The 24,862-nt window shown below is 48.6% G+C and overlaps 7 protein-coding genes and 1 non-coding gene across 8 annotated transcripts; 4 read left to right on the top strand and 4 right to left on the bottom strand.

The window, feature by feature from the left end:
• Positions 1-64: 64 nt before the first annotated feature.
• Positions 65-1,753, bottom strand: KY384_005939 (uncharacterized protein; the record flags this gene model as incomplete). The annotated part of the gene is made up of 6 exons (XM_044814436.1): positions 65-100; positions 416-895; positions 1,073-1,420; positions 1,469-1,502; positions 1,549-1,679; positions 1,727-1,753. The coding sequence occupies 6 exons, from the start codon at positions 1,751-1,753 to the stop codon at positions 65-67; spliced, it is 1,056 nt and encodes a 351-aa protein (XP_044668586.1).
• A 671-nt stretch (positions 1,754-2,424) lies between these two features.
• KY384_005938 (uncharacterized protein) lies at positions 2,425-8,846 on the bottom strand (the record flags this gene model as incomplete). The annotated part of the gene is made up of 10 exons (XM_044814435.1): positions 2,425-3,972; positions 4,858-5,303; positions 5,353-5,503; positions 5,551-6,464; positions 6,509-7,933; positions 7,982-7,993; positions 8,068-8,237; positions 8,602-8,639; positions 8,692-8,777; positions 8,825-8,846. The coding sequence occupies 10 exons, from the start codon at positions 8,844-8,846 to the stop codon at positions 2,425-2,427; spliced, it is 4,812 nt and encodes a 1,603-aa protein (XP_044668585.1).
• Positions 8,847-9,537: 691 nt separating this feature from the next.
• KY384_005937 (uncharacterized protein) lies at positions 9,538-11,989 on the top strand (the record flags this gene model as incomplete). The annotated part of the gene is made up of 6 exons (XM_044814434.1): positions 9,538-9,724; positions 9,777-9,896; positions 9,950-10,141; positions 10,297-10,382; positions 11,113-11,502; positions 11,747-11,989. 6 exons carry the CDS (start codon positions 9,538-9,540, stop codon positions 11,987-11,989), a joined length of 1,218 nt encoding a protein of 405 aa, XP_044668584.1.
• Positions 11,990-12,130: 141 nt separating this feature from the next.
• On the top strand, positions 12,131-13,348 carry KY384_005936 (uncharacterized protein; the record flags this gene model as incomplete). Its single annotated transcript, XM_044814433.1, has 1 exon — positions 12,131-13,348. The coding sequence occupies one exon, from the start codon at positions 12,131-12,133 to the stop codon at positions 13,346-13,348; it is 1,218 nt and encodes a 405-aa protein (XP_044668583.1).
• A 2,102-nt stretch (positions 13,349-15,450) lies between these two features.
• Positions 15,451-18,005, top strand: KY384_005935 (uncharacterized protein; the record flags this gene model as incomplete). Its single annotated transcript, XM_044814432.1, has 3 exons — positions 15,451-15,484; positions 16,091-17,663; positions 17,717-18,005. 3 exons carry the CDS (start codon positions 15,451-15,453, stop codon positions 18,003-18,005), a joined length of 1,896 nt encoding a protein of 631 aa, XP_044668582.1.
• Positions 18,006-19,678: 1,673 nt separating this feature from the next.
• Positions 19,679-21,313, bottom strand: KY384_005934 (uncharacterized protein; the record flags this gene model as incomplete). The annotated part of the gene is made up of 1 exon (XM_044814431.1): positions 19,679-21,313. The coding sequence occupies one exon, from the start codon at positions 21,311-21,313 to the stop codon at positions 19,679-19,681; it is 1,635 nt and encodes a 544-aa protein (XP_044668581.1).
• A 562-nt stretch (positions 21,314-21,875) lies between these two features.
• KY384_005933 (uncharacterized protein) lies at positions 21,876-23,519 on the top strand (the record flags this gene model as incomplete). The annotated part of the gene is made up of 3 exons (XM_044814430.1): positions 21,876-22,098; positions 22,155-22,858; positions 22,911-23,519. The coding sequence occupies 3 exons, from the start codon at positions 21,876-21,878 to the stop codon at positions 23,517-23,519; spliced, it is 1,536 nt and encodes a 511-aa protein (XP_044668580.1).
• Positions 23,520-24,599: 1,080 nt separating this feature from the next.
• KY384_005932 lies at positions 24,600-24,694 on the bottom strand. Its single transcript has one exon. It is a non-coding gene; the product is annotated as a tRNA-Ser (tRNA).
• Between the last annotated feature and the right edge of the window lie 168 nt (positions 24,695-24,862).

Here is a 24,862-nt window from a genome sequence, read left to right as displayed (position 1 = left end):
GTCACTCTACTGCTTGTTCGAGCTTGACCCGCGCCAGACTCTTGAGAAATAGGTCATTTCGCGCCTACTCGTTCGGGCATCCCTTCTTCAGATTATCGTACTGAGAGTCAGGGTAATGCAGCGTATTCAAACTATGGTCCAATCTCCCATGCTGCCGTAAGGATCCAACAACCTACGGAGCAAACCTGTCAGCGAGCATCATGACCGAAGTTTGATCAAAAAAGGAACTTACGGAAGATATCAAGCTGTCACTGCCGTTTCGGTCTCCGCTCTGCTCGTTGGATGTTGAATCAGCATTGCTGGATTTTACTCATTTGCATACGACAAACAGAATTGGGGAGGACACTGAATCAGGCTTGGATCTCCAAGTGATCCTTTTAATTTTCACAGAAAGAAGAGTTCGAAGACAACATACCGTTTCCCACCACATTCCTCCTCCCAGCCCCTGATCCCGAATATAGGCCGCTTTTGTCTGCGCCGCCTGCTTGTTGTCATAACTCACCATCATCTTCTGCCCCTGATCAAAGCTATAGCTCGCGCCTGATTCCTGATCCCACTTCTCCACAGCCCCAGCCTTCGGGAGCACTTTGAAATCCCACACACCGTTTTCCCAGCTGCCTTCACCTACACCTTGGAATGGCTGTCCAGGGCCTTCCGTATTCATGAAAGCACGGCCGTAAAGTGGCATACCTAGCACAATCTTCGAGGCACTAATACCAGCAGCCTTATACGCTGCAACAGCGGTTTGTGTGCTGAAGGGTGTTGCAGATGGGTTCGATTTGCATGCATTGATGTTGGATTGGTGGCCTGCTTGCGTATCCCACGAGCCAGCGTAGTCGTAGGCCATCAGATGCCAGGCGTTGAGGTGTTTGTCCATTTCTTTGAGGTGGAGTTTCTGATAGTTTTGTGGGCCTCGTTGGTTTTCAGTTTAGGGAACGTGCATACAAGGTAGATACACACCAGCAGGGCACGCCACAGTAAGCAGCTTTCTACCGTCACCCGACGTATGTTGGATTTTGTCCAATTCCTTTGCTACATCAGAGATTATCCGGACGGACAGCCTTGAACTCACCGCTCTGGTTCGGTTAAGCAGGAGCACGAAATTGCGTGCTTGTGTGTCATCTGCTGGATACTCCCAGTCCACATCGAGGCCTATAGATTTCATGAATTGAGGTATCTCATGGCTACGAAGCAATTTACCATCCAGACCCAAGTTCTTCACAAGATCCACCGCAGATTTAGCAAATGTATCTCTACCAGCTTGAGTCGAAGCTGGCTGAGCGAAATTGGAAGAGTATGTCCATCCACCAATGGATAACAGGACTTTCAGCTGCCGATGTCGCTTCTTCAATAGGTATAACTGCTTGATGCAGCCGTAGACATTGTTACCCTGATCGTTCCAAGAGTCACTGGGATAATGCTGAGACACATTTAGCATGCTCCCTCGATTTATAGGGATTGAGCTAACTTTGTCCGTATCAGACCATGAATCAGTCAAATAGCTTTAATAAAGTCAGTGTCATGCCCATCAAAGACACAGAGACGAACACTGAGCCACTGTCTGGCCTCACATTGGCAAAGGCGTATAGGACATGGGTCAGTTTGTCAGCCTGGATGTCTTGTGGCTGGTGATTTCTTGCATATATCGCCCTTTCGATAAGACTCAGTACTATATCCGCCTGCCTGATTGTGCACAGCATACACACCAGTTCACGAAATAGGCTACCGTTTTATAACCATCTTGCGGTGTCATGGTTCTAGACTTGATGGAATCGATCCTGGCAGGAAAGAACAAGCAGTAAAATAATAAAAGAACGAATATCAAACAGAAAGAGCAGAAAACAGTGGTACGATTGTGGGCCACCTTCGAAGAGGCTAGGGGCGAGTTGGCAATGGAAGCGCCCTGTGATTTCTCAGCTTGGGGAAGCCACTCAGTGGACTCGTCCGTCGTCGTTCTTTCCTTCTTGTAATAATGCATCTTTGCTGGAAGTCGAGGCTTGCCTGACGAGAGCCTCGAGACGTAGACTTACCCAATCTCGAGAATATAAGCGCTTCAGTAATCGAGGCTCATTCTCTGCATTCCATCCAGCCCCTTCTCCCACAACGATGTGAAACCTCCTTGAAGCTACCTGGTATTTGTGTACGAATATGTGTGTAGTCCTAAAATCATTTTACAAGATTTGAGGTTAAAGGTCAACCCAAGTATGTTTGCCAGTCTTTCATACGTAAAGATTGCTTCCTTGGTGGTTCGCACTACCGAAAGAAGAAGAAGAAGAGCACCAACGAGGGCTAGACGGGAAACCCTCGGGCACATCTATTTGCTATAACATTGTATCTGATTCATCTGATGATCGCTCAAGGTACACTACTCGATCCGTTCATGCAGGAATATCATCAACACTCGTCTAGAGACCCACGATAGCCCTAACCTCCTTTCCTCTTCTTGTCACCGCTGGGCGCCTTCGCCCTGAATGAACCCTCAAAGCCTGGTCGAGCTTTGGACCCCTTGCTCTTCTTTCCTTTCCCGCCTTTCTCATCCTTCCGTTTTGCTAAATTTGCCTCTCGTTTCTTTTGTCGCATCTCCTGTCCTTTCTTGATCCCTTCAAGCCTCTCCTGCCATTCTTGCTCGCTCTTTTTCTTCTGCTTCTGCTTTCGCTTCAACGTTTTTTTTAACAAATTAGTGTCGTCGCGGAGTTTCTCCCCGTGAGCTCGCTTTTTGGCGTTGAGCCATGAATCTTTCTCCGCGATGTCCGCTTGTTTCTCCGAATCAAGACCGGCTAATCGAGATTGCCTCTTTTGAGCTGCTATGAGGGCAGTAGCGGGATCGGGAGGTCCTTTCGGTCTAGAATTCGATTCTGTGATGATGTTCAGATCGGCGGAAACCCTTAGTCCGTCTCCAAAATCTACTCGACCAAAAGAAAGGTTGCTGGGTGGCGGGACATAAGATGGTGACATAGGCGAGCCTGGCGACAAAAGGGGGGAGCCTCGAGCCAAAGTCTCAGCCCTTAGCCGAGCCTCTTCTTCCTTTGCCTTCCTTCTCAGCTCCTTCCTCTGAGCTTTTCTCGCCTCCTCTGCACGACGACGACCATCTAGAAGTTCTTGGCGGCTACGCACGGGCGTGCCGTCGGGACCATCCGCTTTTCGAGCAGCACGGAGAGCTTCAATACGTGATTGTAAACGTAGTTTCAATTCTTCCTGGCTCGGATTGGCAACGTCAGCAGATATAGAATTAATCCTCGAGCTATCGTTTGCCGGTCGAGTCTCAATTTGGAGAGCATTCGAAGATTTTTGCTCTTTCTCGACTTTTGATTCCCGAACCATCGTCTCGGGTGATTTTGTGGAAGGCGCAATCGACGTAATAGACGACGAGCCCGAACCGACATCGAAAGCTGGAGAGTGGCGTGGCGAAGGAGAGGCAGTCATTGATGCTTGGTGTTGAGTTTCTGACTCTTCTCGTTCCAGATCCAATCCTTCAAGCTCAACCCCGTCTTCCGGCACATTGTCTAACTCGCTGCTGTTAATCGTGTCTGAATTCCTGATCTTTTCTTTGACCATTTCCTCCTTGGCTTGTTTTTTAAGGCCTCTCTTTTCCACCTTCTCTTTCTTCATCTCGTGTTTATGCTTCCTTTTTTCTGCCTTCTCCTTGCGTTTGATTTCGCTTTTGCTCGCCTTTGCAGTTCCAGGACTCTTTTGTGGCGTCTGATTGTTTCTGAAGACTGTGTTGTCACCCTTCTCTTCACGCTTCTGTTTTTTAGATGTTCTCTTTCGATCGCTGGCTATGTCTGCAGACTTCTCGACTCCAGCTGTCTCGTTTCCAGGCAGTTCCCCCTCCTCCTCTCGCTTCCTCTTGCGCTGCGCTGCCTGCTGCTCGTCCAATACATCTTTAGCACTTTTGAAATTGCTGGGGTCAAGCTTGGCCATCTTAGCTACGCGAGCTTCGTCTTTCGTTTGTTTTTTTCTTTGCCATTGATCCTACTCGCCAGGTTTGTATCAGCATCATGCTCCACCGTAGACTGTCTGTTCTATGAAGAGCGAGCATACACTAGTATCCTCTCCATGATAGTATTTAGCGGGTATGAGCGATAAAAGACCGTCAAAGGCCCTTGCATGGCTCTTGAGACGTTGCTTGTGTGCTGGTCAGTGATAAGGGATTCAATATTTTGGGATTGTGCCGACGTACTTCCAGACTGTCGACCTTGGATTCTTGGGCCATCGTGTCTTCCAGAATGTGCAGAGAACTTTGCGATACCAAGATGAAGATTTAGTTCACTTATCATGTTTCCGTTCAATCCATCTAGTCGCTTTCCAGTGGAATATTTTGGGGCGGATATCGTGTGCGAATATCTTGGCGCAGTTGATGATTCTAGTATTTAGTTTGCGCATTTGTGATTGAAAATACGCTCTATTCCTCATCCGCTTTTCTGACCTCGCTCGCCTGTCCAACTGCAAATTCAATGTCTATATTACATCGTTCTGCGGGACTACGCTTCTCGAGAGACGAAAGATCAGTGTGATGCACAGCTATGTAGAATCAAGATCCGGGGTATCACTATGCTACGCCTTGCTATGCTTCGCTATCTTCTTGCTAGATGCACGCAATGACCTTGCCACTCGCCCCAATGCTATGCGTGGTATGATACAGTGAACATCGCTTCCCTAGGTTTTCCAGAATCTGCTAGTCTCAGGCAAGGAGGATGCTAGCTTCCCAAATCTCTCGCTGGACTTCCTACCGCTGGAGACTTTATTTGACATTGAGATATCTGTGGCCAGCACCAAGATTGCCTCTCTTGCAGTAAGCCTTTACCATCCAGTGTGATTGTTGCTGTCTTGGGGGGTTTGGCTGTCATTCCAACTTACCTTGCCCGTTGGACCGGTAGTGGGTTTGATCGCCGCTGTATTTGTATATGTCATTTCCATTTGTGAATCAAGGTCGATGGGCTCGTAGTCATCCATTGCAACATCTTTTACTATCTCATGGGATGGCTCAGAGATATCTCGTAGAACGGGAGTGATGAGCGACTCTCTCAACTGGTCTTTGACGTACACAAGGAAGTAAGGGGTAGGCGGACGTTGACCAGTGGGGGCTTCAAAAATCTCAGAAATGTCCGTCACTTTCGTGACACGCTCATCATTATAGTTGCGCCAGAATTTCGCTTGAAAATCGTAGATGTAGATCCAATAGTGGCCCGCATTGCTTGAACCGCGGTGCATGAAAACCGCTGCTAATCTATATGGAATTCGACGCAAGTCATCAAATTGTGTCATTATGCTCGTCTTCAGATCCTTGATAGAGGTATGAAGTTCTTCAGCAGTCAGTGTCACACCTTGCGACTGAGGTAAGGGCACTCTTACCCCGAAGCTCCAGATCTGCGTCCCTGGTAGCTTTTCCAATATTTTCGAATAAGTTGGGCGGCACGTGGACGCTATGCAGTCCATCTATCGTCTCAAGCTGTCGAAGGTAAGCTCCAGCGCAATCAAGGACGTCAGGCATGTTCATCTCTATCTGCATTCATCCATTAGAGGCATCCTTTCACGGTCTAGATAACATACTTCTGGAGCGCTCAATTGAGCCTTACGGGTTTCAAGCGCACTGAGTCGTCGCTTCCATGCCCAAGACTCCTCTCGTCGGCGGATGAAATCTTTGTCCTGGGAATCCATGTAACGATCCATGTAGATAACCTCTTTAAAATCTAGATGATTTTCCGATTTGAATTGTTTCTTGGACTGGGGATCGTACTGGCTTCGCTGAATGTGAATTTGAAGGATAGGTGGCAGGCGGCTGATGGTATAGTATTTTGGCTCTATGCCGTCGGCAGTCGCAACATCCTCGACATCAAAGGCACCATCAAGAGCTGCATAGATATCGGAAAAGCCTCCTTGCACGTTGACCTTGATGTCGGACATATACTCTTCTTTAGTTCTCATAGTGCCTGATCGGCTGGTGATATGGGTCTTCTGTTTACCGTAAAACAACTCCTTTACTTGGTCCAGTTGTTCGCCACTTTCATCGGTAGAGAGCGGTTTTATCGCGCACTGCATCTGGTTCAACACATTATACGCGATCTCATTCACGTCCTGTTGCTGAGCAGCGAACTCTGCTTCCTTGACAGCCTCATTAGAGTCCGTAGAAGCTCTCGGCCGAGGAGGCACTGGAGGTGGATGGTTGGGCGGACGATTCACAGCGTTCTCCTTTAAATCCTCTCGATCAATCTCAGGGAAGAGTTGGGCATACTCACGGCTTGTTGCAGGTTCGTCGTTGGCACTATCCTGTGCCGACGGCTCTGCATCATTCTGAGAGGCGGAAGTTGGATTTTCCGTGATATTTTCTCGTGTCACTGCGCTCTCCATAGAGACCGGTGCATCAACTAGTGTGTCACTTGAGTTGTTGCTTGCTTGATCAGGCAGGCCGTATGCCGTGGCTGCAACGTCGGATTGACCGTCGCTCATTACAGCGTCATCAGACGCTGCGGACAGCTTGGGGGGCCAAGGGGTCCTTCAAGAGCGACACCATCAATTTTTCCTAACGAGTCAGAGAAATTTGGTCGCTCGCCTCCATTCATGGATTTCCTGATTGACTGTCTTCGAGCAATTTCCACTTTTGGGGTATGCAGAGTGAGACGAGCAACCTCAGTATCAGGCCGAATTGTATACGTCGGAGAGGTTATCAAATTTCGAAAAAGTTTCTTCAATTCTTCGGCAAGTCGTTGAGCACGATCTACCTCTCTCCTAGTTACAATTCGCCCTCCAACACGTTTTGACCTGAGTGTGCTGTCATTCGTTAAAGTCTTGAGCTCGTCAATATCCAGCACAATGTCCCTAAAAGGTTTGATCGAAAAGTAAAATTGTAAGAGACTGTTCAGATAGCAGGTGTTTCCAATGTTATTGAGTGCAACAGGCCATTCACCAAGAGGATACAGAGATCCTTCACTGTCGAGACCGGAACGTTCCAGTAGAATTTTAGAATTGCGTTCTTTTGCTATGGTGGCAAGAGCTCGTTTCAGCTCCTCCGCTTGAGAGGGTTGTTCTTCCGCATGAAGATTGTAAACAGTGACTACCATTTCATCTTCCATGGTACGATCCGTGATGTCTAACCTGGCGTATGCCTGACCTATATGCATTTCGACTTCACCAAGATTTCCCGTGTCAAGCCAGTGCTTTAAAGCCCGGCTTTTCCTGTGATTTGCTATCAGAGCGACTGCTTGACGTGCGGTTGCTTCTTCACTCGGCCTTTCTTCGAGTTTAACCGTGAACATCGAGGTAATAAATTCGTCGTTCATTTCGTCACCCGCAGCAAGGAAGTTCAACGCTTGTTCATACGTGCTTACAGTCTGTGCTGCCACGCTCTGTATTTTATGACTTGAGCGGTGCTGCCCAATGATGCGTAGATCCTGTCGTAATTCAACCTCTTGCTTAAGAGCATCCGATAACCGAGCTTGAAAGGTGCCAATAACTGTATCATCTGCTAGGGTTTGGTCATTGAGATCTAGACCTAAGTGCTGATAGGCTCCACGAACGTCTCGTAGGCTGATCCGTCCTTGAGACGCCTCGATCGCAGCTTTAGTGGAGAGCTCATCACTAGCTCGACCCTCAGCTATGAGCTGCAAGCACTCTAGGTAGTATGAAATGTTAGACGGATCAGTATTTATTTGGATCTCGTAAGCGAAAGAAATCAGGTTGTCATGAAAATCCGCTACAGAACCCAGTCCGGCGTAGGATGGGTGCTCAGCTGCTGTAAGATCTACACTTTTGCTCTTCGTGACTTCCTTGTAATGGTCGCACCCAAAAAAAAGCCTCATAGTCCTGTCGGCATAGTTCGGTGTGAAGTTGAAATTCGCTCTCCTGCGTTCATCATCGGGCCTACCTAACATGAGGACATTTAGCTCCTCTCGAACATCGTCCAGTAGCATGCGTTGGGGATCGGTAAAAGGCGCATCTGAGTTGGGACCGACTTCAGGCCACTGCCAGGGACCACCCTACGTACTCTTAGTAGACGCTATGGTATATTCAGGGCGTTTCTCACATCACTTGTAAAGCCCAGGAACATCATAAGGCCAATACAAGAATCACCAAAGTTCAGTAACCAACTTTTGGTGTCCCTCGGGTAGGGTATATTATCCTGCCCATTCAGAGCTCTGTTGATGAGATGCGCAAGTTTTTCAAGAACTGTTCCTGGTGTTGGTGGAGCGTGCCCTTGGAATTTTTCAGGGTTTTGAGAAATCGCTTTTTCAGCACGGGCCCTGATGATGTGTCTGTCAGTCAATAGAGATACCCAATCACTCTTGAGTCGTGCGGGCCGATGCTCGATCATCAATCGGGCATTGCAACTGGTGGCAGTGCATTGAAAATGTTTTGGAGACCATTGGGGCCCTTTGTTCTCACCGGTTCGTCGTAGATGTGCACTCGAAAGCTCCGGCACCCAAAGAAAATGATGTAACGGTCGCTCTACGTTTGGACACGGCAAGAAGGCTTGGGCGGTGTTGTCGTCGTACTCAATCAAAAGGTCAAGGTGACAGCGGCATGTTACACAGTGGCAGGCTATTTTCCAGCTCGCTGAGGACGACGCCACATATCTCCTATCATTCTCATCCTCAAAAGAGTCACTTTGATTGGGCTTGATTATCCAACGGTGTCGACAATTTCTAGATCTTAGCGGGGGTTCTCATCTTCTTTTGCGGCATCATGGAAAGGTACATCCGTCAGATCATTGTGTCCACCGACGGATTGGAACTGCGGGTTATAGCTGACAAGGTCTTGAAGAAGCCTAGGAGCTGTCTTGCCTACTTAAATGCTTAGCAACAGCATAACCAGGTGGACTTCTACTTACCTCCTTGAAGCAGAGTTCCCATTGTGACAGAGACTAGCTAGCTAACGAGCATCATGTAGCACCTCTGTTGAATAGCTGTCCGTTTTGTCCCCGCCACATCTAGGCTCTAGGTGAGGCATGTACCAGAATTGCAAAACCCAGCTTAAGATAAACTTATTCGATTTTGCCGCAGCCTGCATACTTCTTCCAAGGTAGAATGCTCCAGAAGTGATGGAGATACCGTCATCAATGCAATACGTTTCTTGCAGGAAGTACTACCGTTTTGGGGGGTAGATGTGGAGCATCGAATGTTTGCCTCTTATGAAGACTATAATCACAGGTCTTCAGGGGCCCCAAGCTTTCAGTGCACGCGTTACTCCAGGAGGTCGCGTTCGGGACTTAAGTGTAATCCCCGGTTAGATCTGTCTAATGCTCCAGAGCCGTTCACGAAAAGTGCGTTGAGGGAGACAAGTATTGATCGATCCCTTGTGCATTGATATGTCATATACAAAGCTGGTGGACCGACCAATCAGAAGCCGGATCACCAAACAAGCGCGGTTCCCACTCACAAGGTCGGGGTACAGTGCTAGGGCAGCTTCCACCACCCAACAGCCTGCCCGATCGTCAGTGTAAGCTCGAGTCGTTCGCGAAAAGGTCCAGCGTGAATGGATCGATGACCTCCAGACTTCAGACCCCTCACGCATGATCACGCCCGTCTCAGGATCTCAGCGTTCATGGCCCAACAAGTCGAAGAAAACCAGACCTATGAACCAAAGGATGCAGTGCAAGATGGCGTCCGCGCAATGATATTCTGCGGGGGAGCAGGACTTACAGCGTCTGCAATACGAACTGGTTTGACAAGGCAGAATGTTGGGGCATGGGCGGTCGTCACGAGAAGCGGAGGTCTAATCGGAGTTGCAAGTTAGCATCCATCACGCCTTTCTTCCCATCTTGTTGTCTGACGATCTTCCAGTCGCGGCTGGTGCAACATTCGGCTTCACACGAAGTGCTGCAGCCAATCTCAGAGAGAAGGATGACTACGTCAATTCCACAATTGCAGGCTTTCTCGCTGGTTCACTACTAGGTCTACAATGTAGGCTACCAGAGAGCTATATCTAAAGCCGCCCATGCTGATGGCTTTCATAGTTAGGAGTCTCCCGGCCACCATTGGTCTCGGAGCAGGCATAGCCGTTTCGCAGGGTGTGCTAGGCTTCACGGGCGGATCCTTGACAGGAGGCGGACAGACTGATCCTGAGGCTTACGGAGGGAAAGAATGGTACAAGAAGAATAGACGAAGACCAATTCAAGAGACCTTAGAGGACCTCGGGGAAGGTAGAGGTGAGGTTTACCTTATCTCCTTTACAAAGACAAACTTCTTACCGATATCTAACGTTGTATGACAGGTATATATGGCCCCGGTTATCGCGAGCGCAGAGCAGACAGGATCAAAGAGCGATATGGAATTGATGTTCCTCGTACTTGACGACGATCAGATACAATTTTGCACAAAGGAATCAACATTCTAGATGAAGAGTGCTTTGTCAAATTTCTCCTCTTTCACCTTGACGTCCAGCCTAAGGTAGGCTTGCTGGAAATGTGCCCGCGTGACAGGGTGGACAGGTACAAATTTCTGGTCGAATAAAAGCCAGCTCAGAGGGAACGTACTCTGTGAGGAAAGCATGGACTTCTCGAAGTTGAAAGTGGCCCCCTGATTCTTAGTGGGGTTGCGGCCCTTCGCCTAGTAGGTGCGCGGCAAGGCAATGGTTACTACTATATCTTGCCAATGCATCCTTCCCTCATACCATACATGAGATCCCGCTTTCTCTCTATATCCTTTCATTTACCCATCCGATCTCAAAATTACATTGAAAGCTTGCTTTGAATTTCAGATCTCATTCTCCTTTTTCTTGCGTATCATACACTTTACTTAGGCTTGCTGGTACTGATTTTTCATGAACATAAAACACCCGCCCATTGATGTGGCTGGCAATGATCGGTCGCAACAAGAGCTAAGGGACGACCAAGCAAAAATATTCAAGGATCGGCTACATGGTACGCATTGCCAACGAAGCCTGGACCTGTAAGCCCTAACGTACTCAGATCTAAATAAAGCGCTCGATCAGTTGTCCAATCCAGGGACAAGTGCAGTCACCAATGGAATTTCGATAGATGAATGTGAAAAGCGACTCGCCAACATAACACGAGACTGGCAGACTTTATCATATTCGCTGCCTTCCTACGACAAGCGCGAGCATACAAATGTAAAAGACATAGCCTTTACCCCAGGCAACGTACTGATCTCATCTTAGAAACTTAAAGAGTTATCAAGCAAATTACAGCGTGTTCGCAAAGCAATTGCCCCCAAGAAGCAGTTTGCATTTACTTCGAAGGCCAAAGAAGCTAACAGTCAAAAATCGCACGCCGAGACTGCCTCAGCTGCTGGAGACCAAGGAAGTCCATGGCCAGGTCTTGAAATCGAAACAATAAGCAGCGACTCAGTGCAATCAAAAGCCTCAACAGCAGGCCTGACAATTGCGTCAATACACAAGTGTCACCACGTGCAATGTTCTAAAATCTCGAATGAAGCCTCGGCCTCTATCCTTGATATTAATAGCAGTATCGTGGACTTATCCTCTGTTGCATATGAGCACTCGTCGCTTTCCAATCTCATGATCAGCAATGTGAAAAACAGCCTACTTGTATGTGGCATAGTTGACGGTCCATCTCACATTACATGTATGGAGGGGAGCACACTAGTTTTAAAGAGCCGTCAAGTTCGCGTGCACGACTCCAACGATTGCGTATTTTACCTTCGGTGTAGCAGTCGACCGGTCATTGAAAACTGTAAGGGTCTCAGATTTGCCCCATTACCTTCACTACTTGATGTGTGTAATTAGAACACAATTGACGAGAAGAGTATCAGAAAGATTGACATTCATTTAGGACTCCAGTTCTCCGGAAGAACAAAATCTCTGGGATCAGATCGATGACTTCAAATGGCTGAGGGCTGGACAAAGCCCCAATTGGACCACATTGGTGCCCGATGATCAGCGCGGAGTTCCAATGGGGAATTGGCCGAAGGTATTAGACCAGAAAGCGAACGTTGAGGACATACTTCGAGCTGCTAATATCGACGATCGCGAATCACAACATTCAAAAGCAGATGTGCATTCCTTTGATGCATAGCTCCTCCATCACAAAGACTCGTCTGTGGTATTTTGAATACTACTCTGCGCAGATTTGAGACTGCTTCCACCTTATAGCTCTCGTCTGTCCAAAGGTTGCCTTTAATTTGTCACACGTCCGTGCGATCCTTCGATCTTCGCCATGGCGATGCGAGGTCAACGTATAAAATTCGATTTAAATGATTCAGAACCTCAATCTCATGTACACCTTCCGGCCGCCAGGGCCCTCGTGGGTGACATCCAAGAGAAAGAGCCTAGTCGAGTACCACAACCACCAAGGCCTACAGGAATTGCAGGTGGTTTTCCTGCACACAAAGATCGCCAAAAGGGGCGACCTAAGCGTGGCAAGTACAGGCAGGAGTTGCAGAGCGATACTGGCGTTGCCATCGCTACAAGTAAGAATGTTGATACAAGCATCGACAAGGAGAATAAGGCGCGGCTTGCAAACATGTCAGATAAGGACATAGAGAAATCAAAAGAAGAGCTCAAGTCGAACCTAGATCCTTCAGTCATCGCAACTCTTCTAAAGAGGGCAAACATAGAGAGTGACGGCAATCATTCCTCCTTTGATGAGGACAGTGGCTCGTCAAAAGTTATCGGATGCCATTCATCGTCTTCTAGCGCGATTGAAAAGGAGAAAATTCACTTGAAAGAGGGTCATGTGCCAGAGTCAGCCCATAAAGAGCTATCGCAATCAGACGCACCGCCTCTATATCCACCAGCTGACCTCCATCCTGTCACGTCGAAGGAGCCTCTACCATCAATATCGAAAATCCATTTTCCAAAGGCACCACCACCCCCTGAGCTTGACCCAGATGATCCTGACTTTCTCATCAAGTTACATTCCACATACTTCCCTTCACTGCCTTCTGATCCCAATACTCTAGCCTGGATGGCCCCAGTCAAAGACTCAGAGCAGGCCCCTTACTCGCCCTCTCAAGATGCCCTGCCTCCATCTTCTCTTCGCTTTGATTTTCGTGGTCGCCTTCTTCCCCCCAGATTATCTGCCCAAATACCGGCTAGCAAAGGTCTTCATCACCATGGGCATACGCCGGATAGTGCCGGCTATACCGTTCCTGAGCTCTCGCACCTGGCAAGAAGTGCTGTCACGGCCCAGCGTTGTGTTGCTTATCAGACACTAGGACGCATCCTGTTCCGGCTTGGTCGAGGAGACTTCGGTGCTGAAGGTGAGGATCTATGCGAAGGGCTATGGGAGCTCGTTGAAAAGGGGAAAGTACTGCCAAACATAATCAATGCTGCAGCGAGAGAGAACGAAGGCAGTAGGAGTGTCTGGGCCACGGCTACGGATGCAGTGTGGTTGTGGAGAAAGGGGGGTGGTAGAAGGTGGAAGGGGCGTTGATAGTGACAGAGTATGTATGAAAACATTAAACTCTGCAAGCGGTTCAAAGTAGGACTTCTTTCTAAGCTACGCTGCGAGTTTTTGGTGATACCTCAACCCTACTTCGTTGCGGACACTTGCACGGCAAACATTTCTCAAAGCATCCACTATCAAAGTCCACCTCCTGGCTTTAATATTGGTCACGTTGTGTTAGATGTATATCCTCCGTCAAGGCATTCACCCAAAACGAAATTCGCACATGACTCGTTAGTTATTCTCCTTCGCTGCTGGCTCTATCGTTATTCTAGTGTACGCTCTCCTGATTCGATGGATTCTCGTTGATACCCAATCCAACCTTGGCGCTCTTAGTAGCCCACAAGCAAACAGTAACGCCTGCAGAGAATATCAAAAGACTAGTCTCCTAGGATGCTATAACGGCAGCTCTCTGTTGTTCAATTATCTCCGCATACAGTAAAAGCAATCGAATCACGAACGCAAGCATAGACGAATCCGAAAGGATCAGAGGCGTCCATAATAAGGCAAGCTCAATGCATGTCGCAGATGTGTGCCCTTCAAACCCAAAAAGAACCATTATCGCGAGTACGATCGCTATCACAGCAGTAGGGAGCAGGACTGACGAAGAAGCCATCGGCTGCCCGCGCCCTCAGGAAGTGTGTAAGGTGAAATTCTTGAATGTTTAGGGTGCAACGGCTAGACCATTCACAAGTGCAGAGATAATATTGAATATTTTGTAGAAGCGCAGGAGACGTGTGAACACCATCATAGCTCGAGTTTTCAATGTCTTGGTACCTGTAGATATGGTCTGTTGTGAGTAATAACAAATCTAGATGGATTGTGTTTTGTAATGCAAATTCAGCAACTCATTATGCGTAAATATACAATGCCATCGTGTGCTTGAATCGATCAGCAGAAAATCAGCAGCTGTGACTATGTGTTAAGAAAAGTTCGAGTACCTCCCCGACTGCGTTAGATATTGATCACTGAAAGCCAGGGTTGGGGTCGAAGTAGTAAGATTCGACTGATTCTCCCGAACGGTAGAGATAGATTCCTGAACTCGAGGGCAAGTTGCAACCTACCTGCTCCAAAAGGATCAATCTCTGTTGAACAGAATGAGATCTCCGTTGCTGTTCGATGTTCAAATCCTTATTTTAGAGTCTTGCAGTTTTGATGCGTCGATTTCAAGTGATTAAATCGGTCTTGCTTACGGGCCGCATGGACTTAGGGAGGTAATGACAGTCTCATGCCTTTGGCATAGGAGTTGGCTGAAGATAGTATCAACTCGGGTGTCGAGTGCGAAGACTGAGCCGACTCAATCACATCTGCTCTGTTCTGTTCTGCAGCACCATTAAGGCGTCTGACCAGCCGTATGCCACCACAGCCCCAAATGGTTTGCCACAGTTACTCTCCCGGGCCACTCCAACATAGAGATACAACCCTTGGACTATAGATTATGTCTAGACATGAGGTGTAATGAGCGCCCTTGCGCTTGGAACAATGCAAAGATTTTCATGTATTCTAAGCCGTACAAGGAAAAAGGAAAGACGGGACCCTTGATTAAGGATGCCAAGCTTTTCGGTGACGAGCCGAGACTGTTAGCTTGCTGTACCTAGCCACACTTAGCCATCATCCATGAGGTACAAAGCCATACAGTACATCTACGCCATCTTCCCGAAACGTGTTTCAACGTCGACCCAGTGACAAAGACATTGAGAGACTCGTTCGTCAATATTGAGGCCATGTGCATGAGGGTAATCATTCCTTCCACCCATGCTTGTAAAGACCCAGATACACCATCATTGCGGCCGAGCAAGTACCGTCCTTCTCTCTGAGTGACTCAGCATACGGTCGCGGCGATAAGTGCGGCTCGAGATGATCTACCCGAAGAAGCCATCTATCGATCCCTCGCCGAGTCTCCACGGAAGCAGGCACCTAATTGGTCTTGCCAAGCTCCCTTCACCAGCATAGCCTGTCAGAGGCTCACACCTCAGCCTGTGTTGCACCTTTTCCCAAATCGCGTCGTGACTTTTTTAAGACCCGACATAATTGACTTCCCCATTTCTTCTTGCCTGGTGCCCTTGTCCAGCGCCCTTCCCTTTCTCGTCATGGTTCACTTTGTACTCCTGGAGTCCTGGGAAGGTCTACATGATTATTACCCGAGCCTGCTCGCTTGCCTGCTGCCCTTCTGCTGCTTGCTGCTCGTAGGCTCTAGCGTCTCTCCCTGCCCTTCTGGCGGCGGTGGCCTTGAGGGGGGGGCAATTGCATCTGACCTGACGCTTTGCTGTCTTGCCGATGGCTGTTCTCATTTGTTGTCTTGGCCTATCCTGTAGTTGAAGGAAGTGGTGGGCCATTCTTCCAGACTTATTAGCTCACCCATCGCCCACCCTTTCCTCCTTTTTCTTCGACTTCTGTTCTTGCTCTCTCTCCTTCTTTTTCTTCCTCATCTCCAAGCCTTTATGTTCCCTTCCTCATAAATCTCCATTCCGCAGTCTTACTTAGCGCTTTAAAGCTTCGCATGAAAGGCTTTATTCGACCCCCAAACACATCACGGCCTCTGCCTGCTCTTTGGACACATTTCCTCAATTCTGGCAACAATACTCGCCATCGCTTACCATCAACATTTCATCATTTCTATCGACAGCTTACCGGCATAGCGATATATGAGCAATTGTCCATCATCCACGTATCACAATCAGTCCTCGTAGCATTCGACAACGTTTGATAATTGCAGGATTGAGAATAAAGTGGTTGTTCGTGGTGGTGTTGTTGTTGTTGGTGAAGAGTCAATGTCGGCGATCGCTCTGGATTCGCCAGATCGTCATAGTTCCTCACCAGAGCTTTCTTCACCACCTTCAGGCACTTCACCACCTCATCATCGCACGTCGATCAACAATAAAGGAGGACTTTCAAGATTAACAGAGAGTATACAGATTTCATCCGCGACTGCGACCGATGATGGTGCCTCAAAACCAAGCAAAGCCGCTAAAGACCCGTCCGCGCCCAAACGCCCGCGTATTAAGAAGGAGCCTGATAGCAAAACAACTACTAATGTTGCAACCACAATAAATGGTGGAGACCAGCCGATCAAAAAACCTCGTGCAAAGCGGGGAACAGGTGTGCGTGCATTGAAAAAAAAAGCGGATGAAGAAGCTAAGAGAGTGGAAGAAGCTGCTGCGCGGCTTGCCCTGGGGCAAAGCGGCTTCGTCCCACTGCCTCAAACGACCGCAAATCACCCTGCACCCCCGCTTTCCCAAAATGGAAATCGTGAAGGCATTCCCACTTTTCAACAAAACCATCAACAGCACCTTTCCCTTCAACCACGTACATCTAGCGGCCAGAATTATGACCCTATACGTTCCGCAACAGTCGCACCCCGCCCCATAACCCCGATAAACAATATCTCCACTGCGATGAAACCAACTGCAAACCGCTCACCGTCCATTTCAAGCTTGATTGACCCTCCTGACGCCATGCGACCGCACAATCCTTATGTACATCAGCCAAAAAAAGATTACGAACATAGACAGTCCTCGCCCTTACCCTTGAGTAACCCACCCGTCCCATCGCAAAATGGATCAATCAATGCCGCCGCCGCTGCCTCATCGTCTTCGCCCATGGAGATTGTTCAAGAACCACCCGTCAAGCAGTCCATAATATCTGCTTCTAAGAAACCTACTCCAGCTGCAAGCAAAGGCCCATCACCTGGCGCTCACTCTCCTAAACCTTCTACCAAAAAAGATGCTACTCCCCTTCCGGCGCCAGGCAGTGGCCTACTTTCTGGCACTATGTTTGGTGGTCCAAGCACCTTAGACGCTCCAGAAGCGGAGAACAGTACTCCTACAGTTATTCTAAATGTGCCGCTGACCGGTGAGCACCAATATGTCAATTTCACTCGCCTAGCAGAAGAGAAATATGGTTTCCATGCGTTACATCCTAGGCTTGCCGCACAGCGTGATCGGCTGGCACGTGTTGCTGCAGCTGGGGCGGCGTTAGAGAAGGCGAAAAAGCCGGGAGCACCAGGCGTTGAAGCAGATGACATGTCTGAAGATCTCTCTAACGAAGAAGGCGATGACAGTAACGTGGAGATGGGCGGCATCGATAATCGCTCAGTCGCGCCGGACGGGAGAAGCGGAGAGGACACTGGCGAAGCCCCCAAGAAGCGAAAACGAATCATGAGAGAGGACATGTATGATATAGACGATGGGTTTATTGACGACACCGAGCAAGCTTGGGAGGAGAAAGCGGCTGTAAGTCAAGATGGCTTTTTTGTCTACTTAGGACCTTTGGTACAGGAGGGGGAAGACACCAAAGTGGAACGGTACGTCAAGGCCTACCAGAAACCCATTGTCATGACAAGCTAATAACTCATAGATCTGAAGTGACCCCAAAAAGAGGACGGGGTGGTGGGCGTGGAAGCCGCGGCGGGGTCGGTAGCAGAGGTGGTCGAGCAAGTGCTGCCCGTACAACTGACAAGGACAGCAAGGATGGTAACGACCCACCGAAAAGGAGGAGGCGAACAAGAGAGGAGATGGAGCGCGACAAAGCGGAAGAACTGGCTCGTAAAGAAAAGAAATTGATGGCAAAGCAGGCCGCTGGGACCGCAACGTTGCCATCGCAGCCCACACCAATTCAGATGCAAATGGCTCAGGTGCCCGTCTGAATGACTCACTCACCACCGACGTCGATGTAATCAGATATATCATATCTGACGCATTGCAGTCTCACTCGCCAGAGGGGTTTTCACCTCCAGAGTGCGACATTGTTACTTCAATTTACAGCTTGTTTGATCAGGGATATATCATATTTCTCGTTTGCACAGCATCGGAGCAAAGGCTTTTAGGACAGGGATTTGGCTAGGGCATGAGATAGGCTCGACATAAAAAGCGACGGATCCAAAGCGACAAAATGCTTCAATGGAACCGGCGTTTCAGGAGCTTTAAATGCAATTGCTACGGCATGCATCATTAGATTTCACGGGAGATGGAAGTGTGTAGGGACTCACAGAACTGCTGTACCATACCTTGCTTATGCTTGGAGGATAGAATATGTCAAAATAACCGGGACTACTGCATTTAGCAGCAGAATCTCAATCTTATATTTAATGCTCGCATATTTCACCAAGCGACTCGTTGAGCAGTTCACGCCGTGCTCGTTTGAAACTGTCCATGTGTTGCCTTCGGGGGTCGCATCGCCAATTTTGAATGGCATGTAAGATTCCAAGAATTCGGCCAAAATTCTCCAATGAATTGCATGATGGAGGAACATAGAAGACATTCAAGCCCTCCTTCACCACCACAATTTTCACCCATGCTCACACCCACAGTCTGTGGCCCACTCACTTAACCCTCCCCTCTCCCACCCACTGACGACTACCGCTCAGTCCCATAAACACCCACCCAAAGCACCACAACCCACGCGGCAGCCTCCATCCTCCCCGGCGTTCTCACCGTCCCCCTACCACTCCAACCTCCACCCCTCTCCCCCACTAGTCGCGCCAGCGGCTCCACTCGTTGCGCTCCCACTTCCACTACCACCAGAGCCGCCGTACACGCCTGGGGGCGGATTGAACTCGCTCGGCTGGGTCCCCTGGCTAGCAGCTTGACAGCCTGGACCGGGGTTGAAGTTGGCAGGTGGTGGATAGGGCAAGAATTGAGTTGGTGGCGTGGGACAGGTCTGTCAGCGTATTGTTAGCTGGAAGGCGGATGGTACTGCGTGGGGAAGGATGAGAATATTTGGAACGGAAAGGTGAGGAGAAGGGACCCACGTCTGCCTTTACGGAGTCATCCGGGAGGGCGTCTTTGATGGCCGTTATGTTTGTGTTTGTGTTTGTATCTGTGGGGGTAGGAGATGGGAAAGCGAGATGGATGAAAGAAAGTGAGATTGCGAGCGACGAAAATGTTATGGGTCGCATCTTCATGATCAGAGACGACGCGCAGATATTTGAGATGTAGAGATGTAGGATCATGCCGAAGGAAATAAAGGCACCATGAACAACACTTGAGGCTTTGCAATAGCAGGTTGATTGACGGGACAAACTATGCTTCACCGACGCTGGCCACACCACGGCGTACCACGCACGGCAAGTGGTCTAACACTCATTGGCTCCTCGACTTAGGAATCACGCTGCCAGGTCTCACAAACACTTTCAAGAGACGTGAGTGCGGTAGGTGATACAACATGACAACTCTGCAGAAACGGTGAAGCGAAGCCAAGCATCACACGCACCGCGCATGTGCTGCTGCCCAATGAGAAGATGGCGCGGAACGAACAGCACATCAAGTTGCACAAACCGTCGAATTTTGAACGCACCCACCTTTCCCATTCCTCAACAGTTCACGTAAGTTTTCCATACACTTTCCACCATATGGACATGTTCGCCGCCACTAAGAGATCAAGCATCTGCATCCCCTTAGGCTCGATTACGAGCTTCCCCAATTTGGCCTGCTTCCCACCAAAGCCGCCTCCAGCGTGTTCCTGGCCTAAGGACAAGTCGAGATTGATTTCATCAGGCACATCTGCAGGAGTAATGTGTGGACTGTCTTCTGAGGTTGAAGTAGTGACGCGGTGGTGCCGCTTCCCTAAGTACGATGTACGCTTCGTAGCACCCACAGCTCCGGCTTGTGGTACATTTGGAGAAGAACGCAGCATTTGAGAGCTCGGGAGGTTGAAGCGAAGGTCACTGATTGTATCTGGCTTAGCGCTCGTTGTCGGCAGGCTTTTGCACTTCACGGAGCGACCTGCGACCCCTGTCTTGAACTCACAAATCCCGTTCCATGGTGTTTTAAAGGTGTAGCCTTGGCTAGTCGCTACCGGCCCACCGAGATGTTCATGGTTCTTCATCGCGCTTTCACTCAAAACTTGCTGGCTGTATCTCCGTACGTCCAAACTTGACCTTTTCCTTTGCGCACCTTGGAACGACTCAATTGACTCCGCTCCCGCCCAATCTCCGTGCGACTGCGATCTGCTCGTTAAATGCAGGATACACTCATAGCCAGGCTGTTGCTCTTCGGGAAATTGACCGTCTTGCAGATCGGGTATATTGCCGTTCGAAAATTCTTGCGATCCACATTTCTGATATCCAGGACAGCTGATTATGAGGCGACCATCTGCATGTATTGTGGCTGCGTTCAACTGATTAGCGTCGTAGCGTCGAATTAAGGTCAGGGAAGGGGCAGAGGTGCAAGTTTTCGTGTTTTTGAGGGGGCTTTGATAGCCCTGACCCTCCCTCGTTGTGTGCACCAACGGTGCGGCATTGGCTGCGTAAGCCATGTCGAATTCTCTTTGTTTTTGGATATAGGTAGCATGCCTAAAAGGAAGAGATGGAGCTAGGCTCCGAATGTCGACATTCTCGTTGCTCAGAGAGCTTTCAGCTAGTTGATGGTTTGGGCAAGGCTGATTTTGCATTAGACGAGGGCCCACGATCTTTCGTTTTGGTGATGTAGACGCAGGTTTCCAGTCCTTGACAGCCTCGCCTGACTCAGGGGTGAAGGTCGATCTTGAAAGAGGTTGGTAATGTGGGAACACCTTCGGCGGAGTTTCTGGTCTTTTTTGAGGCGATAGAGCTGGATTCAAAGGTAGTGGCTTTCTGCGTATGGCGGGAACACCAGATTTCTCTTCTATGCTTTCGTGAATCTGGTTGTTTTGCTCCTCATCTATCCTTTCTTTCTCCTCGCGACGTAGATCCTCGTCCCTTTTGCTGCCCACATGAATGTAGTATAGGCAGCTCTGCACATCTTCAGCTCTCACCATCTTTTCAAGTGGCTTAATCGTGGTAAGGAAGAAATCTAGGCGATTATTCTTAGTTACAGAGGGTTGAGTAAGTACTATTGTGATCATACCTTTGCTTCCAGGCACGCGTGCGACGTAGAGAACAAGAGGTTGGTTGTAGGCGTCAACATTCTCCTGGTAGTGAATTGGTGGATTGTCCGCTAATTCCACCAGATTTGCCAACGACCTTGCTTCTACCATCTATACAATCGTTCAAACAAGCTGTATCGCGAGGAGCGAGAGCAATTGAGAACAGGAACTTCGCGTGATTTACCAGCTATATCTACTTCGAAGAAGGCGAAGCTGACTTCAGGAAATTGTTGCCTGAAATGTTGCCAATAACGCCTTGGGATCGATCGATGAATATTTCTCGCAAGTCCCAGTCGTTTTCATACTGAACAAGCAAGTTGGATATCGAAACTTGTTGGGCTGATGCAATTTGTGCTGGAACATCTTGTGTACCCGATGCGCAAAGGGAGGTGGAGGGCCCCAACTACGGAACCCTGGCGCCACAGCTCATCTCATGGGCTCATGAGGTTTAAGTAACAGAGCGGGGAGTCAAATGTAGCGAAATGCTTTTTGTGTAGTTGGACTTTTATCGATTCGAAGCTGAGGAGCAAATACATCGGCGGGGGCTGGCTTAATCGGCATATCAATAAGCCCTATCTCGTAATCGCCGTTTAAATCCGAGACAGAGACTCGAATTGAGCCACCTTGCGCTTTCGTCCGCATTGTATGCCATCTACTCCTCATTCAACCAACTATGATTACTCGGCTTTCAGCCATAGCCATCAGTGCTTCTATCCTCTGCATTCCACTTGCATTTTCCCTCTCGCCATCAGACATTCCACCAGACACGCCAATCGCCTCGCTCGTTTCTTCTGCCAAAGCCCAGCTTGCTGGTGGGAACGCAAATGATGCACTTACATATTTTGACGTAGCAATAGCAAGAGACCCAAAAAATTATCTCACAATCTTTCAGCGTGGTGCAACCTACCTCTCTCCGGAAACAATGGCAAAGCCGGCCAAGACTTCGATACAGCACTCTCGATCAGGCCAGATTTTGAAGGCGCATTGCTGCAAAGGGCAAAGATAAAGAGCAGGAATGCAGAATGGACAGCGGCGAAAGAGGACTATCAGAAGGCCAAAAAGATAGACACACCCGAATACACAGCTTTAGAGGAAGCATCAGGTGCTGCAGGATTGGCGGCAGACGCAGAAAAAGAGGGAGACTGGGAAAATTGTGTGGGACACTCTGGTATCGCTATACTGGTGGCCAGCACATCACTGAGACTGCGCCAAATACGAGCGAGGTGTCGTTTGGAGCGCGGGGAGGTCTTGGAAGCTTTGAGCGACATCCAACACAGCATAAAGTTAGCACCCTCATCGATTTCACCACATATGCAGATCTCAGCAATGATGTTCTTCTCAATCAATGATAGAGAGAAGGGAATTGAGCAAATGAAAAAATGCATGAGATCAGATCCAGATTCGAGACCGTGCAGCAAAATGCTAAGGAGAGAAAAGCAGATGCATAAGGCGCTTCAACAGGTCGAGAAGCTGAGCGAAAAGAAGCAATACAATAGTGCCGTCAAATTATTAGTGAAGACGGGTGAAGAGCCTGGCTTGATCGACGAGGTTAAGGAGGAGGTGAACATAGCGAAAGAAGCTGGATACATTCACAAGAACTCCCCAAATGAGTTATACAACAAATTGATTGAGACAGCTTGCGAATTTTATTCTGAGGTCAGTAAGCAAGGAGAACATTTCATGAGGCTGTTGCTGACCGTATCCACAGATGTCCAACAAAAAGAAGGCTGCGCCATACTGCGAGGAAGCTCTCTCACAAAATGAATTTTCTCTCCACGGCCTTTTACATAAAGGGAAGACCCAATTAGACTCCGAAGAGTTCGAGTCCGCTATCGACACTCTCAATACAGCCAACGAACACCATCCCCAAGCATCTCAAGAGATACAGCCTCTTCTTCAGAAAGCGCATACCTTGCTCAAACGATCGAAAACGAAAGACTACTACAAAGTGTTAGGTGTGCCCACTGACGCCGATGAGCTGGCAATCAAGCGGGCTTACAGGCGAATGACAAAGCAACATCACCCTGATAAGGCATTAATTCAAGGCGTAACGAGAGAAGAAGCGCAGAAGAAGATGGCGTCCATCAACGAGGCGTATGAGGTCCTAAGCGACCCTGAGCTAAGGACACGGTTTGATAGAGGCGACGATCCGAATAATCCAGAGCAGCAACAGGGCGGACCGTTTCACGGAAGCCCTTTTGGACAGGGTCCAGGAGGACAGCAATTTTTCTTCCGGCAAGGCGCTGGTGGTGGAGGCGGCCAGCAGTTCAAATTCCAACAAGGTGGCGGAGGATTCCAATTCCCAGGTGGCTTTTGATTTTGGGCATTCATTGGGTGGGTTGGCGTCGTATAGAAGTGAGGAAGCATCCTTGGAATCACGAGATTCCGTACACGTATCTACAATCTACGCCTCTTTTCTGGAAAGTTCGCCACAACTTAGCCTCACCTGCATCTAGCACTTTCATCAAAAATTCAATTTTGCATAAAAAGAAAGGTGAGAACGGCATTGCGCTAATCCTCTACCCCTTCATTCAAAAGAGGCATCGTCGCGTTCGAATGACCCTCAGTATCAACTTGAGTTCAGCATCGGGAATAGGTAAAGAGACCTTTCAAGTCTACCACACGAATATGGCCAATTTAAAAAATGCGTTCAAAGCACTCCAAACCCAGAATGATCGTTGGCTGTCAGTTCGGATTATGCTAGCGACAAGCACGTAGTGTTGTGCGAGGATGAAAATTGGAAGCTGGAGAGAGGAACGAAGGACAATCAGTGTCGTTGCTCGTGTATCGTTCATCGCTGCTTCGGGCGTCACTCGTGCTTCGAATGAGGTCAGTGACAAATAGAAGGATCAGGCTAGACCTCAGAAAACAGGAAGCCAGTTGCAGGTGACTTTCAAGGTAACGGGACGAGGACTTTCCAGACTAATGCATGAAGACATTGATCCAGTGTATGATTTGCCTCAGAATGCGCATGAGCCTATCTCTGAGACTACTGGAGAGATCCAGAGTGCTTGCAACAATACAATCAAGCTCCGCTGATCTTTCTCATTTCCATCCCGCAGTCCGATTGAACTTCACGGTGGCAGCCATGCAGAAGTGGGTGACGGTGGCCAATCTAGCGGCTAGAGAAAGAAGGGAGGGCGTTCACTCTTCTAGCTGGAGAATATCTGATGAGATCTGATATCGCGATTAGACAAATAGCAGAGCTTATAAAGCTCAAAGAATTTCACTTTATTCCCCCGTGTGACTAATTTCATGTGTTTTTGTAGAATTTAATGCCAGGTTGACTCTAAGGAGTTCCGTCACCTAGCTTCACCATCAAAAATTCGAGCACCATTACAAAAAGCAATGTCGACACCGGCAGCTGGAACAGTAATTAGATTATATAGATGATGAAATAAGGAGACATACGGTTCGAACCTGCGCTCACGAATGAAACAGATATCGAAGGAGAATTCAAGTCTGTCGCCTTAACCACTCGGCCACAGTCTAATGAAAATGTCAGTCACCCAATCTGCGGATTTGCGAGAGAAAGTCAACACTCACGTCTGCCTTCACGATTTGTCAGCAACTATTATAATCTATATACCAATTTGAAAGTGCCGCGAGCTTTCTCATTGCTATCTTCTTTGGTAACCTCGCTGCAAAAATCATCCGCTC

This window comes from Bacidia gigantensis (genome assembly GCF_019456465.1).
Source record: "Bacidia gigantensis strain McMullin 20006 chromosome Unknown contig_246, whole genome shotgun sequence".
Classification (NCBI taxonomy): Eukaryota; Fungi; Ascomycota; class Lecanoromycetes; order Lecanorales; family Ramalinaceae; genus Bacidia; species Bacidia gigantensis.
The sequence above is the reverse complement of the archived record's forward strand: the minus strand, read 5'-3'. Positions and strand labels throughout refer to the sequence as shown.